At 37.0% G+C, this 14,524-nt stretch overlaps 1 protein-coding gene across 19 annotated transcripts in view; it reads right to left on the bottom strand.

Moving 5' to 3' along the window:
* Positions 1–1,947: 1,947 nt before the first annotated feature.
* The window catches only part of CLOCK (clock circadian regulator), a 66,621-nt gene continuing 54,044 nt past the window's right edge, over positions 1,948–14,524 (bottom strand). For 17 of the 19 annotated variants that reach the window (XM_069789952.1, XM_069789936.1, XM_069789946.1 and 14 more), the window contains 6 exons: positions 14,215–14,304; positions 13,183–13,341; positions 11,427–11,633; positions 9,958–10,178; positions 9,410–9,677; positions 1,948–7,191 (listed from right to left, as the gene is read on the bottom strand). In XM_069789952.1, coding sequence (XP_069646053.1) covers positions 7,012–7,191; positions 9,410–9,677; positions 9,958–10,178; positions 11,427–11,633; positions 13,183–13,341; positions 14,215–14,304 — 1,125 coding nt within the window. In that variant the 3' untranslated portion in view covers positions 1,948–7,011. The remainder of the gene's footprint in view (positions 7,192–9,409; positions 9,678–9,957; positions 10,179–11,426; positions 11,634–13,182; positions 13,342–14,214; positions 14,305–14,524) is intronic. The other 2 variants (XR_011325872.1, XM_069790004.1) reach the window with 2 other exon arrangements.

Below are 14,524 nucleotides of genomic sequence, written 5' to 3'. Positions count from 1 at the left end.
GCCATGCAGGCTTCCCTCACCTCAGCTGCACCTCCAGCTCAGGGCAGGCTGCGCAGCAGCTGGAACTCTGCCACCTTATTCACGTGAAGCAGTTTTACAACACATTTCTAGAAAGGGGTTGGTGGTTGAGCCTACTTACGTCTTAGTCCCAGATACTGTATATTAAACAAAAAAGTCTCTGATCTTGAATTAAGAGGATCAGGCAGTTTCATCCTAATATAACCCGAGTTATCCTTAATTTCCAGAGATGGGGAAATAATGATGTAATGGCACTTGCCGTACTGACGTAGCATTTTTCCACAGATGACCTTGTACAGCCCCTGAAGTCAGCACCCTTGGCAAGTTACAGCGACAGGCTTTTGCCAATGGAGACACGGGTGACATTTAACCCCTAAGATTCTCCATCTACATGTGGCATGTACTGTAGATGTGTATTTCTTCTGGATTATTTCAATTTAGTTCCAAAGTGAAAATACAGTTGCCAAAGAGTCTTGACAGCGATAGACACCCTGTGCTACAAAGAATGCTCGTAAGACTGTGGACATTTTTGTTCCTATTATATGTTACCCTCAAATAGCTGAAATCTTCTGGAATTTATATCACTAATGCCTGAGACTCAGAAGTGAAGTGCAACTAACCTTTGGATTGCTAATCTTTACAAGTACTTAGCAGTTGCATTCTCATATAAGCATGTTTTTTGTTTCTAAGCTTGCAAGACAGCAAACTGCCATTGAACAGCATTGCTTCAGGTGTGGCAGCAGTTGTAATTACAGCTCTTCTTCTTGATAAGTTTATGGAAAAATATATTGATATTTCCAAAGTTCAGTTTTAAGAAAACTGATAATCTTTCTTGCTACCTGCTATTAGTCTTATCGCTGGTGGGTGTTGACAGTTTTTAACTACAACTGCAGCACTTCTATAGCTAATTTTGACTCCTGGGGCACAGGGGGCTTATGGCATGTAGAAGTAATATACAGCTTGCACAAGTATTATTTAATTCCCAAAGGCAAAAGATGAATATCTTCACATGGGCATCTAGTGTGATAGTACAGAAAGAAAAGAACTGCAGACTGTAAAAATGGCTAAGCATATTTACCATTTTCTCTAGGCATTCTGCTTCAATTACAGGATATCCTTCCCTCCCACCCTTCCTTGAACATTTAATTAATTTCAATTATTGTTTACATTTTGATCAGTGCAAAACGATCAGGGAGAAAGTGTTAGACCACCCTGACAGGTTGCACGTTATCACACAGCTTTTCAAAGCAAGAGCTGCATGCTCTGAACGAGTTGCACTCCCAGCTAAATTCAAGTCTCCGCTTCCTTTTTTGGTGGCATAGCCGACATTTCAGATCATCTCTACTCCTTTGAAAATATTCTTTGACAATTCACCAGCAGAAGAAATATCCAGGGTGGGGAGTTGAAAGAATTAAAGAAGGGTGTTTTGCCCATGCCATAAACTGAGGGAAGGGCTGTGCTTGATAAACCCTCCTGTGCACATGCAAACGCTCTGCAGTGCTGCTCCATCATTTGAAGAGAACAGCAACTGTACACATGAAGATACAAAAGTAGTTTTAAGTTCTGCATGTTCCAACAAGTGCTGTGTAAGTAAATTCCAAGCCAGTAATATAAATACACAAATCAAAGGTCTCTAGCCTTTAGAGTGGGGCATCAATTTATAAAGAGATACAGAGAGAAGACAAGAAAAAAAATACAGTATGCGTTTTTTACTGAAATCTCACAAGTCATTTGTCTGGGTAGGGGAGAGAAGATAAAATCGACATCAAGCAACTTCTCACAAGTTGGTTCTGTAGGTGGGGGAGAGAGAGTGCCTTTGTGACAGTCGTGGGAAGGGTAAGAGAGTGCTTCACTGTGAAACTTGGATAAAATTGACATCAAGCAACTCGGGGGAAAAAAAACTTCTGGAACCTTAGAAGCTACAAAAAGCAAAATTTTAAATGAGTTACATTTATTCAGTTAAAAAATTGACAGTTAGTAATGGTCACATGAACACCAGGGAACTGTATCTACATTTCCTGACGTCAATATGAGCGGCACTAGGGTTTTTCTGTTTGTTTTCTTTTACGTATACAAATCTAATGCCAGTTAAAAAAATACAAAACAAAACTGAAACCCAAGACACTGTGAAATCAACACTGCTTAAAAACTCAAAATTCAATCTGATATATTTGAAAATAAATATTTTACCTTTCTTATTAAAAAAACACAACTCACCAACTGCTTTCAAAGCAGTAACTTCTTTAAGACCATTCCCTAAAGTGTTTCATAAATAATTACCCATTTTGATTGTCTATTAATGCAGCATCTCTCAGTCTTAGCTGGGGTGTCTATATTAGGCCATACAGTATTTTGTTCAGACACAGTGTTTTGTGTTTCCCCCCCCACCCCCTTTTTATTTAGGTACAATTTCTTTGAATATAGCATATCATGCTGGCAAAATTCATGCAGATGACATAGCATGAAGCATAGCAGAGCTTAAAATCACCTGTTAAAAAAAAAAAAGACAAGGAATGTAGTGTTAAAAATCATGATAGTGAAAAAGCAACTATCCAGTCTCACGGACAACCAAGACAATTTCAAATGTTCTCTCACAGTTGTCTCATCTACTATGATTTGTTTAAATATGTCTTTTTTAATCCAAATTCACTTAATTTTCTTCAACTTTTTCCACCTGGGATAAGTAAAAAAATAAAAGGTTAATTATTAAAACTAGTCTCTTTTCCCTTTTAATCAAAATAACCATTTTCCAGCCCTCTGACTGTATATCTAATTTTAATAATGATTTCAAATAGAGAAACTTATGAATCTGACATGTTTGACATCTCCTGATGCCGCAACATTTAAAACACTCATAACAATACCTGGGTTAAATCTCTGAAAATAGAAATGGTTCTCGAATCGACTTCAACATTTGAAAAAGGCCACATCTTTAGACCTTCAGAACATTTTCACACAAGTTATAATCCTAAGGGACACTTAGAATTATTGAACAGGCAAGTGAGCCTCCAGATGATTCTCTCTCATAGGCAACTGTGCAACTTAAAAAGTCTCCTTCCAAGGAAGCTATCATCATTAATCCCTTCCCCGGCCACATAAAACACAAAGCCAACCAGTTTTAGAAGCCTTTTTAATCTTGCACTTTGAGCCTCAAAGGATCACCATATTAAAGAAACATTTTCCAGAAATGTCTCTTGACAGTTATGCATGTTATTCCTCGATGCCCCCCCTCTTTTTAACAGTTTCACTGACTAAAGAAATAAACTGCTTTTCAAATAGTCTTTTCAGTAAAGTGCTTGTTATTACTCAAAAAAAAAGAGAAAGTGCTATTTGAGTCTTAAGAGAATTTCTTTTTCTGTGAAAAACTGCCTGATATAGCTTTATTTTATTCATTTTTACATAAAGCTGAAATGAAACCTATCTCTTGTAAGGATACTGGGTTACTAATTTTGGTGTTTGGCAGTAGGCAAGATGCCCACAGAAGGTGGTGACACACTGGAACCGTAGTGCAGAAGGTAAACCTTCTAGATGAAATGGAAGGCATATGGAGAGCTCCTACTAGAATCCTTTCATATTTATATACAAATATAATATATATTAAATATAATATAAAAATAGCTATATTTTTTTTTCTCTGAAGTTATCCTAGAAGCTTTTCTTCAAATCCTCACCCATCGCAGGCAAACAATATCTGTCTCCTAAACTCCATGCAACTATGCCATCTTTTTCACTCCATCAGGTGTCACCAGCCCATTTCTTCATAAATACAATCCTCTCCTTAACAGACTCCTTCGCTTCTGTCAGAGTAATTCTGTAATGTTTATGCTCCAGAACCTGCAGCATCACAGCATTCATTATTGTCCTACTGATTAGGATGTTGCAAATAAGTCTATGACTGTACTGAGTCGGGCAGAAGCAAAAGGCTGATTAAGAAAGAGGCAATAGCCTGGTCCTCTTCCCGCTACAAATCAAGGACAGTTCAGCAACTGATTAGCAACAGGGGGAGCTGCGCACCTTTTAAATATACACTTTTTAGTCACCAGCTGTGAAATAGAGCATCTGCATACTTGCACAGAATCTAGACTGAGTTCTACATACTCACTTCTGTAAAAAGTTTGCCTGATTCATGGCAGGAATTTTTAAAATGCGTGCTATGTTTTTCCAGTTTCTTTGAATTTCGCCATCTTCTATACTTTCTCTACTAGCTGGTAGTTCTGTAATTGAATGACCTCTCTCTGAGGTTACAAAAAGCTTCTGGCTCAAAGCATACATTTCCATAGTTCTCTTTCAGCAGTCATGCTATTGTCATCATCTAATTTCTCTCTCACCTAGTTTAGCCTTTTTACCAACAGACCTATAGCAGCACACCAGAGTATTTGGGAAGGGGAAATGGGAAGAGAAGTTTAAACGAAGCTTTATATAAAAAGCTGCGTCGTTAACCGTCTGGCTGGTATCTCTATTTTCTGTAATTCTCAGTGTAATAGCTTAATAAACCTATTTCACCACTATTCAATTCAATAGTTCTAACAGCACTATTAAAGCTCTCCCAGTTTTCTTTTTTAGTGCTATATTATTATTGTAATTGGTTAAAAACATTTTTATCTAACCTATTTTCCATTAAGCAAAAGTACTGATCGCACAGACCTCTAGTCAACGCAGCTTAATTTAGAAACAGGTGGAATGGTGTGGTAGGGATAGTAGAGCAAGGCAGGATTTCTTTACACAGAACTTTAGAGAAACAGGTTTCTGACAATTATTCCAGCCCAGAGGATGCCAGAAATCCCTTTAAAGAAGGGGAAGTGTTCCTTGCTATGTTTGATATTGGCATCGGTTCCTTGCTCCAGGTTGCAAGAGGCTTCCTGGAGCAGAAAGTAATCTGATTTTCTTTGGTACTGTGTTTCTCACACTCTCCTTCCTTGTTCACTGCTGTGCTTTTTTGTGCCAAACTCTTGCTTTATAACTGGGGAATAACAAAGATCTAATGGTGGGACACATGCAAAGGCTAACCTCAAAACGTAACCAACTGTACCAAATACTTGGCTAAACTGGTATTACCGTCGTGCGGGTTTGGTTCATCCAATAATACAATCAAACTGTTTCATAGTACAAAATAGTCCCTCACCATTTGGTTACATTCATCCAACTCCTCCTCAGTATTCAAGATTAATCCAGCTTTCTCTCCCTAACACTAATTTTAACTGCTTTTACTGTTTTTGTTTTTAATTATCAGATCTATCAGCATTTATTCATTTTCCTCTGAAGTTCTGGTTTCCACAAACTAGTACCATAAAAACCTACTGAACATTTACTTAAAATAGCACATCATATCTGTTGGAACTTTTTATTTTCTTTATAAAGTGAAGTCGCCTTCTGAAGTCTTAGTTCAGTGATATCTCTTAAATCGATAGCCTGGTAGTGTTAAATGCAATCGTGATCTCCCCCAAAACACACTTTAAATGCTATGAAAATGATTGAAAAAAAAACCAAAAAAATCAGCTTACTATTTCCTCCTGCAAAAGGAGTTCTACACTTTTAGTTTTTTTGATCTTTTAAGAGTATTACCTTCAAGGTCTAAGATTTTAGAGACTCCTCTGTTTCTGGCTAGTGTTTGAAGGGGAGTACCACTCAAAAATGCTCATGGTCTCAACTCAGACCATTATTAAAATCAACACAATACAGAAATATCTATGAAGTAGTTACACAAGTTTGGTTGACAATGTACTAAGACTTCAAAATTGAAAATGGTTACAGATTCAAGACATTGTAATTCAAGATGTTCAACATTATCACCTGAATTAAAATCAAGGCACTATGGGTTTTGTTGTTGTTGTTAAAATGACCCTGAATTAGTTCTGACTAATTTTTGAAGGAGAATAAAAAGATTCCAACATATTTTAACAAGTTACAATTCTCACCACAGAGAAAGTGGTTAAAAAGTGCCCAAAAGGTTATTAAATGTAAATATATTTTTGTGCAAATTACTCCTATAACTGAAACATTCTTGAAAATTACTGTCATTTTTTGTTAAACCTTTTACATAAATATTTCCAACTATGAACTATATCAAAAGATAGCTTTGGGGAATAAAATTCCAAACCATCCGCAAGAAAGCAGTGCAAATTCCTATTTTTCAAATAAAACTATGAATTATATATGAAATGATGGATGATATTCATGAATCTGAATGTCCTGAACCCTGATGCATGATCACCAGTTCAAACAGCTTCATCAATAATTTAACCTCAAGAAGTCAACTAACCAACACACTATACCTCACCAAACAAACCCTGACATCACAGACAAAGCACAAACAAGAGACTTGTGCCCACATTAAGGGTGAAAATAATGATGCATCATGTTGTAAACAAAAGGGTAGAACAGAGGAAAACATTAGTCTGAGTATGGCGTGAGAATTTAGGGAAACATATTCAAACCTACAAATAACAGATTACATTTTCATGCATCATATAAAATATTTTGCTCTTTCTCCTTTTATGCAGACATATACACAATATTTTACAGCATCTGTACAACAGAGAACTGGATTTCACACAACATTTTCAAAATATTTACTGTCCCGTAATCATCTGAAAAAAATTAGATGGTTTTTGGACTATATTCCTGGCATTTTTTTCTGCCAATTCAAACAATTGCTCCATGTCCATTTCAATACTTTAAAAATGTACAGGATTGATAAAAATACCAATATTTTCAGCATCCCTCTCATTTCAGTCACATTTTGATATCTCACCTGGACAAATTAACACATGGCAGCAAATCCTTCAGAACACAGAAACTGGGGCAACTATCAAAGTTGGCCATGTCCCCATCATCATCTTGTGGCTTTTCTTAACAGATTCCAGAAGTTAGAAGTAGATCTCAACACTGTGGTGTTAGAAAGCCTTCGTACTGCTACCTCTGTAGCCTCAGTGCAACTGTTTGTGGAGCAGCCCCCTCCTGGTAGTTTGCTTCAAGAAGAGGCAGAGCCCCACACTATTGTGGCTGAACTTTGGAAGGATCAGTCATCTTGTCAGTTCTGTGTCGCGAAAGTTGCTGCTGCTGCTGGGACTGATGCTGCTGGTGGTGGGACTGAGTAAAAGTGCTTTGTTGTAGTGGGAAAGCAGCAGAGAGGATAAGCTGAGCTGACTGATTTCCATGAAGTAACCTGGATGTCTAAAACATGGAAACAGAAAAAGATTATTTTTCCTGCTGCACTGAGAAACACAGGCCTAGCTGCTTTTTAACTTGTCATAAGGGTTGAATCAAAATAAACTTCTGATTTGGTCATTTAAGCTACGCAAACAATGCAAAGATTAATTCATACTAGCAAACATTGCAAAGGTTAGTTCATACTAATAAAGTTAATTAGCACATCTGACCAATTAATGAAGCAGCTGTAACTGGTCTTTGTAATGTCTCGTGACAATAAGTAGGAACACATGGCAATTTGTCTCCATTTCAAGCCACAAGAGCATAACAGGGCTTAAGGAATCTATTTTAACAAGTGCAGGTGGCTGTCATTGCAGTCAAATGAAAAAACAGTGCATGACTTGGCATAGATCACATTCATCCCCCCCCAGCCAAAATGAACAAAGAAACTGCCACATTTGCAGACCCAAACATCCCCTTTGAAGGAGATTTATTACTATTGGAAATAGTACTTAGTTTTAATATTAATCTTCTTAGAACCAAAAGATGATGGTTACTGAAGAAAAGCAATGAAGGATGGGTACAAATGCACTTGGATGTCTCGGTCCTGAAACACGTTCTTGCAGCAGAAAGTAAACTACATCGACTGCTGCACCTACAGAATCAGACTGCCCCAGTGAGCAGAGGCAGGAAAAACACTTTTCTCCCTTTTTAAAGAGCATTTGCTTCATTTCAAAGTCTAGCACTTTAATAGTTTGTATTAAAAATACTAAACTATTGCCTAGAAAGAAATTCTAGGACAGGAACAGACCTTTGGAGATCTTAATCTTTCACAAATCTTCTGTTTCACCAGAATTAAGTCAAATTTGTACCAACTTTTAAATTTGGAAACAGAGGTACAGATGCTACCAACCTGCTAAACAGCATTGTTGTTACAGTATTTATCTGACTTGTCAGACAACACAAATCTGCGCTCTGGTTTGATTCAGTTCAAGAGTCTCCCACTACATAAATGAGTGCTGAAATTCAAATCACTAGGTATTCTTCAGCTTTCTTTTTGAAAGACAACTTGCAGCTGAAAAGCCTTTGCCTGATGCATGACTGAAATTGGTATGTTCCCGTGAAAGATTTTTTCAACAAGTCAATATTTTCTGTCAATGACCTAGTGAAAGAAAATTTTACTCAGCCCTAAACAGAACTGTAACCATTCCTTGTGCATATAAATGTAGGTTAAGCCTCCAATTACTTACTGCATTTGTATATATTCCACCTGCGCACAGGATCCCAAATTTAGTGCAAATGGGAGACCACATATAGTAAATATTTTTAAAATAAGGATTTTTTAATTATGTATACTCTTAAAGATTAAAAAAGGAAAACTGACATTCCCAGAGTAGTTAACGAATGTTAAGAATATGCACAAACTACATCGTGATAGTTACATAGACTTTATCCTTCTTTGGAGAAGGCAACATCAGAGGCCAAATTAAGATTTTTTTAATGCACGCCTTCTTGGAGGCACTTCCTCTCTGTGTTCCAGCTACAACTACATCTCCCTCACCAGCATCACCTGCTGGGTGAGCTATGTGCCAGCAATTAATTGGAATCAACAAACAGCAACAGATTTCCCCATCAATTTTTTCTACCTTCTGGTTCTTTTCTCTTCTTTTTGAGATTTCCTGTCTCTAAACTCCTTGGGTTTTGCCTCCTTCTCTTTTGATCCAATGTCTTTTCTTTCTCCACTAAAACAAGGTTCTTCTCTACTCTCTGCTTACAAGGTTACTTGCTGCTCAGCCTCCCCTCTAGCCTAGACAGATGTTCATGCCTCATGTTAAGGGGTCATGTCTTGCTTTGGGTTGCATGCTGCTTTCCAGACCAAGCAATTCTGTTTGAGATCATCTCTCAAACCTTCTTGCATTAATATGTGAATGCAAAGAAAATGCAAACTGTTTTAAAGGGAAACATCTGTTTTTTTCCTCCCATGCTCAAGCAAGGGCAGCAATTCAAAGGGAAGAAGACATAAAATAGGACAAAGCATAGAGTCAAATTACAGGAAAGTCTACCTCTACTTTAAGTAGTAAGATTTTAGAGAATGGCTACAGAATAAACTTATTTCATGCATCAGGCTTGTTCATAGGTTGCTATTTTAAGCGCTCTGTTTTCAGATAAAGCACCCCTAGGATAAGCTAGCAATGCTGAAAGTGTCAGGACTTTGAAAAATTTGTAGAGAATGCTGCATTACCTGTAGGAACTGTTGGGGGTGCTGGGTCAGCTGTGGCTGAGCTGGTTGCTGAACTGTGGTGAGCTGCTGCTGATGGTCTTGCTGACTTTGCTGCTGCTGCTGCTGTTGTTGCGTTATTGACAAAGTCTGTGGCTGCTGCTGTTGGGCAGCAAAAGTGGGATAAGCTGTCACCACCTGTCCCATAAACATAGTACTTGGTACCATTACTGCTCCACATGCTACTGGGGCCGTGACAAGTTTTGTTACAAGTTGCTGACCTTGAGAAAATCTGTTAATAGAAAAAGACATTTGGAGTCTCTTTAGGAAAAATAAATCAAGCATCACGTGCACTTGAGATTTGTCAGGTTCATACTTTGCTATAAACAACATGGGTCTCGATAAGCCTGTGAACATGTTATTTTGGGCAAAGTTTAGTTTAACAATTGTATTCATATATAGTTAAAAAAATAAATCATGTGATTTTTTAATGCTACTTTAGTTCCTTTTGTATATGATGGAACTATGTAAGCATATCATTATAGCAAGTCATCTGAACATTGAAGATTTACCTGATTTGTCTATCCTGTGTAAAAGTGGTTACTGCAGCAGCATTCTGGTTATTGTTCTGTGGTAAGCTAGAAGGAACCTGGACCACATTTCCTGTTGTTGGCTGAGAAATCACCATAGTGTTATACAAAGGTGCTGAGACTGTGTTCTGTGACTGACTGGCAGACTGACTGGCAAGAGAAGACTGTTGATTGTGTCCACTAAGCACATTTTGTTGATTATGCTGAAAAGAAAAAATATTTTATGAGATAGTAAATTGAAAATAGCCAGGTACTACAGCTGTTCTCCTCATTGTCATTTCCCATACTTCACAGCTGCCAATGTTTTTCTATTACAAATGAATTCTTAATTTAAAGTACCCAGGTATTTCTACTGACTGAGGTTTTGGAGGTGGGACTGGCCCTCAGACATCTGAAAATCTCTTAGATTACCCTCTTCTCCTGTTCAGGTTATTTTTTTTCCTGAATTTTTCAGCTACTTGCATACTGTTTGTTGAAAATCCTATTTTCCACTCCTTTAGCATCTCTGTGCCAGATTTAGACTAAAATGTGCACATCACATCAATCGATTTCTTATTTGAAAGTTTGGAACTAGCTTACTGCTGAGATGGTAACACTGTCCACCACTAGTCTGCCTCTTCACAAATCTCAAAAAGAAAGTATGGAATTTGGATAAAGGTACAGAGGAGGGTGACCACAGAGACTGGAGGTATAAGGAGCCTCCATACGCAAAATGGTCAAACCCATTAAAAGTGTTCAGCTTGAAGGACAGGCTTCTATGGACATACATGTGTCAGAGGACTTTGAAATCACATATGACTGAGAAGGTGAAAAGCGAATAGCTGCTCAATGTGTTTCCCAGTATATATATAAGCTGGGTAGCAAGTTTAAAAAACAAACATAATCATATTTTACAGAGAGTAAAGCTGTAGAACTCACTACGAGATACTGTGAATTTCAAAAGTTTACATGGAATTGAAAGAAACTGAATAAACTCATAGAATAAAAAGGCTATTACATTACAGATGTCATACACCTATGGCATCTGACAAATTGCTGAAGAGTAGAGAAGTCAACTGCAGAACCACCAATATATTCTTGTCCTGTTCCTATGCTCTTTCTGGTTATTTGCTGTCTGGACACCAGGTTTCAAGCTCACCTAGTACAAACCTCAAGTTATATGTTCTGTCAACAGAAAAATCATAGACACTCAAAAAAAGGCATGCTAAAAGTTTTTGTGATACTGGTCTTTCAAGAAAGCTACTTGTTATTAATTATTTACATGCCTAAGTCTTAACATAAAAACAAGATCTGAAATTGCATTACCAAGAACATAAATGCATTTCAATTGTAAAACTTGGAACATAAAGAAATTAATATGACTCAAAAGACATTTAAAAAAAAATTGTTGTGTTTCAGCTATGGTTTTGAGCACATATTCTATCCAGCAAAATCAATAATGAGAATTTTACCTGTGTTGCAGTACTCTGCAAAGGCTGTTGCTGTATCATGTGTGGGGTACTTATATGGCCTGTGTTCATCCCACTTTGAGTCTGATTAGTCTGAACAACTTGACCTTGCATGTTTATTGGCGTAAGCTGCTGAACATTTGAAGAATTTCCAGAAGCAAGCTGCACAGAACCAAAGTTGAGTCCAGAAGTTGACTGCTGCAAGAACATCTTAAAAAAAAATCCCCAAGTTAGCTTTTAAGAAAAATCTGTTAATTGTTCAAGATGTTTTAGAGAATCTAAACTTAATTATTTTATATCAATATAAGATAAAGTTTCATCTTAGTTATTAGAAGTGTTGAAACTGCATTGCAACCACCTAGAGCAAAAGGCCCAACTCCCATATACAGTCAGTATTCAGAGACTGTACTGTAACTGGTAAGACAAGAATCAGAATCCTGATTCCTAGAGCTCTAAACATTAAGGTTTACTATTTGTTCTTAAAGAAAAAGTACTATTTAGACACTAACTGGTAATGTAGTCTACAACTGTCTAAAGATAAAAACATATTTGAGATCACATTTCTATTTGTAGCATCTCCAGCAGTGAAACTAATTCAAATGAAGAAAATCTTAGAATCCAGGCATAGCACCAAGAATGTAATCTTCCTTGGCAATCAAGAAATCATGATTATACTGAACTTTCCAACATTGTTGTAATAAACTGAATTCAGCACAAAAATATTTGAGTCTTTACAAAAAGTTAGGCCCAAGACTACAAGAAGACAGAGTAATAAGGTAGAATGTGCAGCACTTAGATCTATTTTCCCTAGCTTCCACAGTCCTGAATAAGGTCCCTCCACAGTGCATGTGAAGAGAGCTGTGAATCTCTCCTTTTGAGGCATCTATAAGACAGTCTACTGCTGGCAGGCTTATGCTAGACAGGATAAAACACTGAAAATGCTACATGCCAGAAGCTCCTACTCTGTAACAGAATTTATGCAACATACTCAGTACTTCCAGGAAGTATTTTTTTCTACTCTTTATTCACAATCCACACTGAAAATATTTAGATTATTTCCTTAAGGTATATTTTAGTTTTGGGTGGGTTTTTGTTTGGTTGGTTTGGGTTGGGTTTTTTTAACTAGAAAAACCCAACAGGGTCATTCTTTTCTTCCAAAGATGGCTGCTGAAAAGAGAATGACAAAATTAGAAAAAAAATATACCAGTTGAAATACAGAAATCAGGTAGTCAGCTGCTAGACTGAGTAATACATCCTTTCGACTTCTTGTCTTTCTGGCTCAGTAACTACTTCAGTATACCATGCAAAGTAGAACCACTTCACTAGGAGGGTGCATAGCAGGACCACAGCCTGATAAGTTAGGACAGTTTAAGAAACAAAAGGTATCAATCTGACACCCTCGAGCTAAAAGAGGAAATAAATGCTTATCTTGCACATTTTGGATTAATATTCTAATGGCTACAAAACTTTGCAAGAAGTAACAACCACTGCATCCTTTTACATTTAGGTTTAGGCATAAGCTAGGCTTGAGCTACTCAACATTGAAAACACACTGGGGCACTTCCAGATACATTCAGAAGCAAAATGGCAGGTACCTCAGGAACAGTAGCTTCAGATGCTATGGATTTTAGGCACATTAGGTCCAGATGGCAGCTGACAGGGGGTAGGGAGGATCACCTTGTGGAATTAAGTACCCAAGTCTCATTTTAGATGCCTAAATTCTCTACAGATCAAACCTGTAACAGTTACACTAACTCACCTGGAGTCCTTGACCATGGACAATTTGAAGCTGCTCTTGAATCTTACGCAACTCTTCCTGCTGCCGATGAATATTTGCCTCTATCATGCGTGTTCTTTGCTCTAGCTGGTCCTTTAGATGCTGCATAGCTCCTAATTGAGCTGAAAACTGAAACACAGGCTGTAGTGCAATGAATAAATTAAAAGCTGAGCAAAATTAATGACATGTAATTTATGAGCAGTAAATACATTCCTCCACAGTAGCAAAGCACTGCTTTTTAAACTGCTAATAGCCATAATCTACGGACAAATTCATTAGTATGAAAATGTCACAGAACTCACATTTAATTGATGCATTAGATTTGGTGAACTAAAAAAAAAAAAAAAATCCATAGCAGAAGAAATTGACTGGTGTCCAAATCACCAAGACTCTATAAAAAGCCCTAGTAATTTACATTGTACTGCGGATGTTAAAGCTCTCCCAGGTTAAAAATTAGAATTGTACCACTTTACCAAAAAAATTCACCCAGAGCTAAAACATATGCAAGTAACTTGGGAATACCCTCAGTCACAAACTGTTGAAGGCTGAGCATTTCTATTCTTTCCTAGACATCTGCTATGGGCCACAAGTCAATATAACCTTTTGATACTTATGTCCTATCTACAGGACATAGATCTTTGGTTGGACCTGATACCACTATCCTTATTTCATGAAAGTGTTTCATAGACTAAGTTGCCTTGTGTTACAAGCATATGTGTAGAAAGTTACCAGCATAACTGATGGATTTTCAAATTCATGTCCTACAATATTTTATCTTAAATTGTGTTTGTATCTATGTTTCTAATGGCCAAGGCTGAAAACTATACCCACACAAATAACAGGAAGAAAAAAAATAAAGGAAAACTGTCAAATTGGGAAATTTGCTCTTTTCAAGAGAATAATGCTAAAGGTGACTTTGGCACCAAAGAACTCAACTTCTGAAAGAGAAATTAACCTTATATTCAGAACAAGACTGTTTAAAAATAATAAACAATAAATCAACTTAATCCATACCTGCGACATGCCAGACTGGAGCTGTAAAGTTGCAGGCTGAGACATCGTTGGCTGTGCTACTGGTTGTCCCAGAGACTGGGAGCTTAAAGACTAGGATTTAAAAAATCATTCCATAAGTGGAAAAGAATGAAATTCGTACTTGACATGAAATATTTCTTTACATAAAGTGTCAATTCCAAAATAGCATCACATAAAAAAAAAAAAGTAAATGTTTCCTGAAATATCTAACCTTAAATATTAGAGAATTAAGAACATGAGAGCAATTGATTATATACATAACATATATATCGTTTTTCCACTGCTAAAAATA

Source organism: Haliaeetus albicilla, chromosome 1 (assembly GCF_947461875.1).
Source record: "Haliaeetus albicilla chromosome 1, bHalAlb1.1, whole genome shotgun sequence".
Lineage (NCBI taxonomy): Eukaryota > Metazoa > Chordata > Aves > Accipitriformes > Accipitridae > Haliaeetus > Haliaeetus albicilla.
This window is presented reverse-complemented; position numbering and strand designations above follow the sequence as displayed.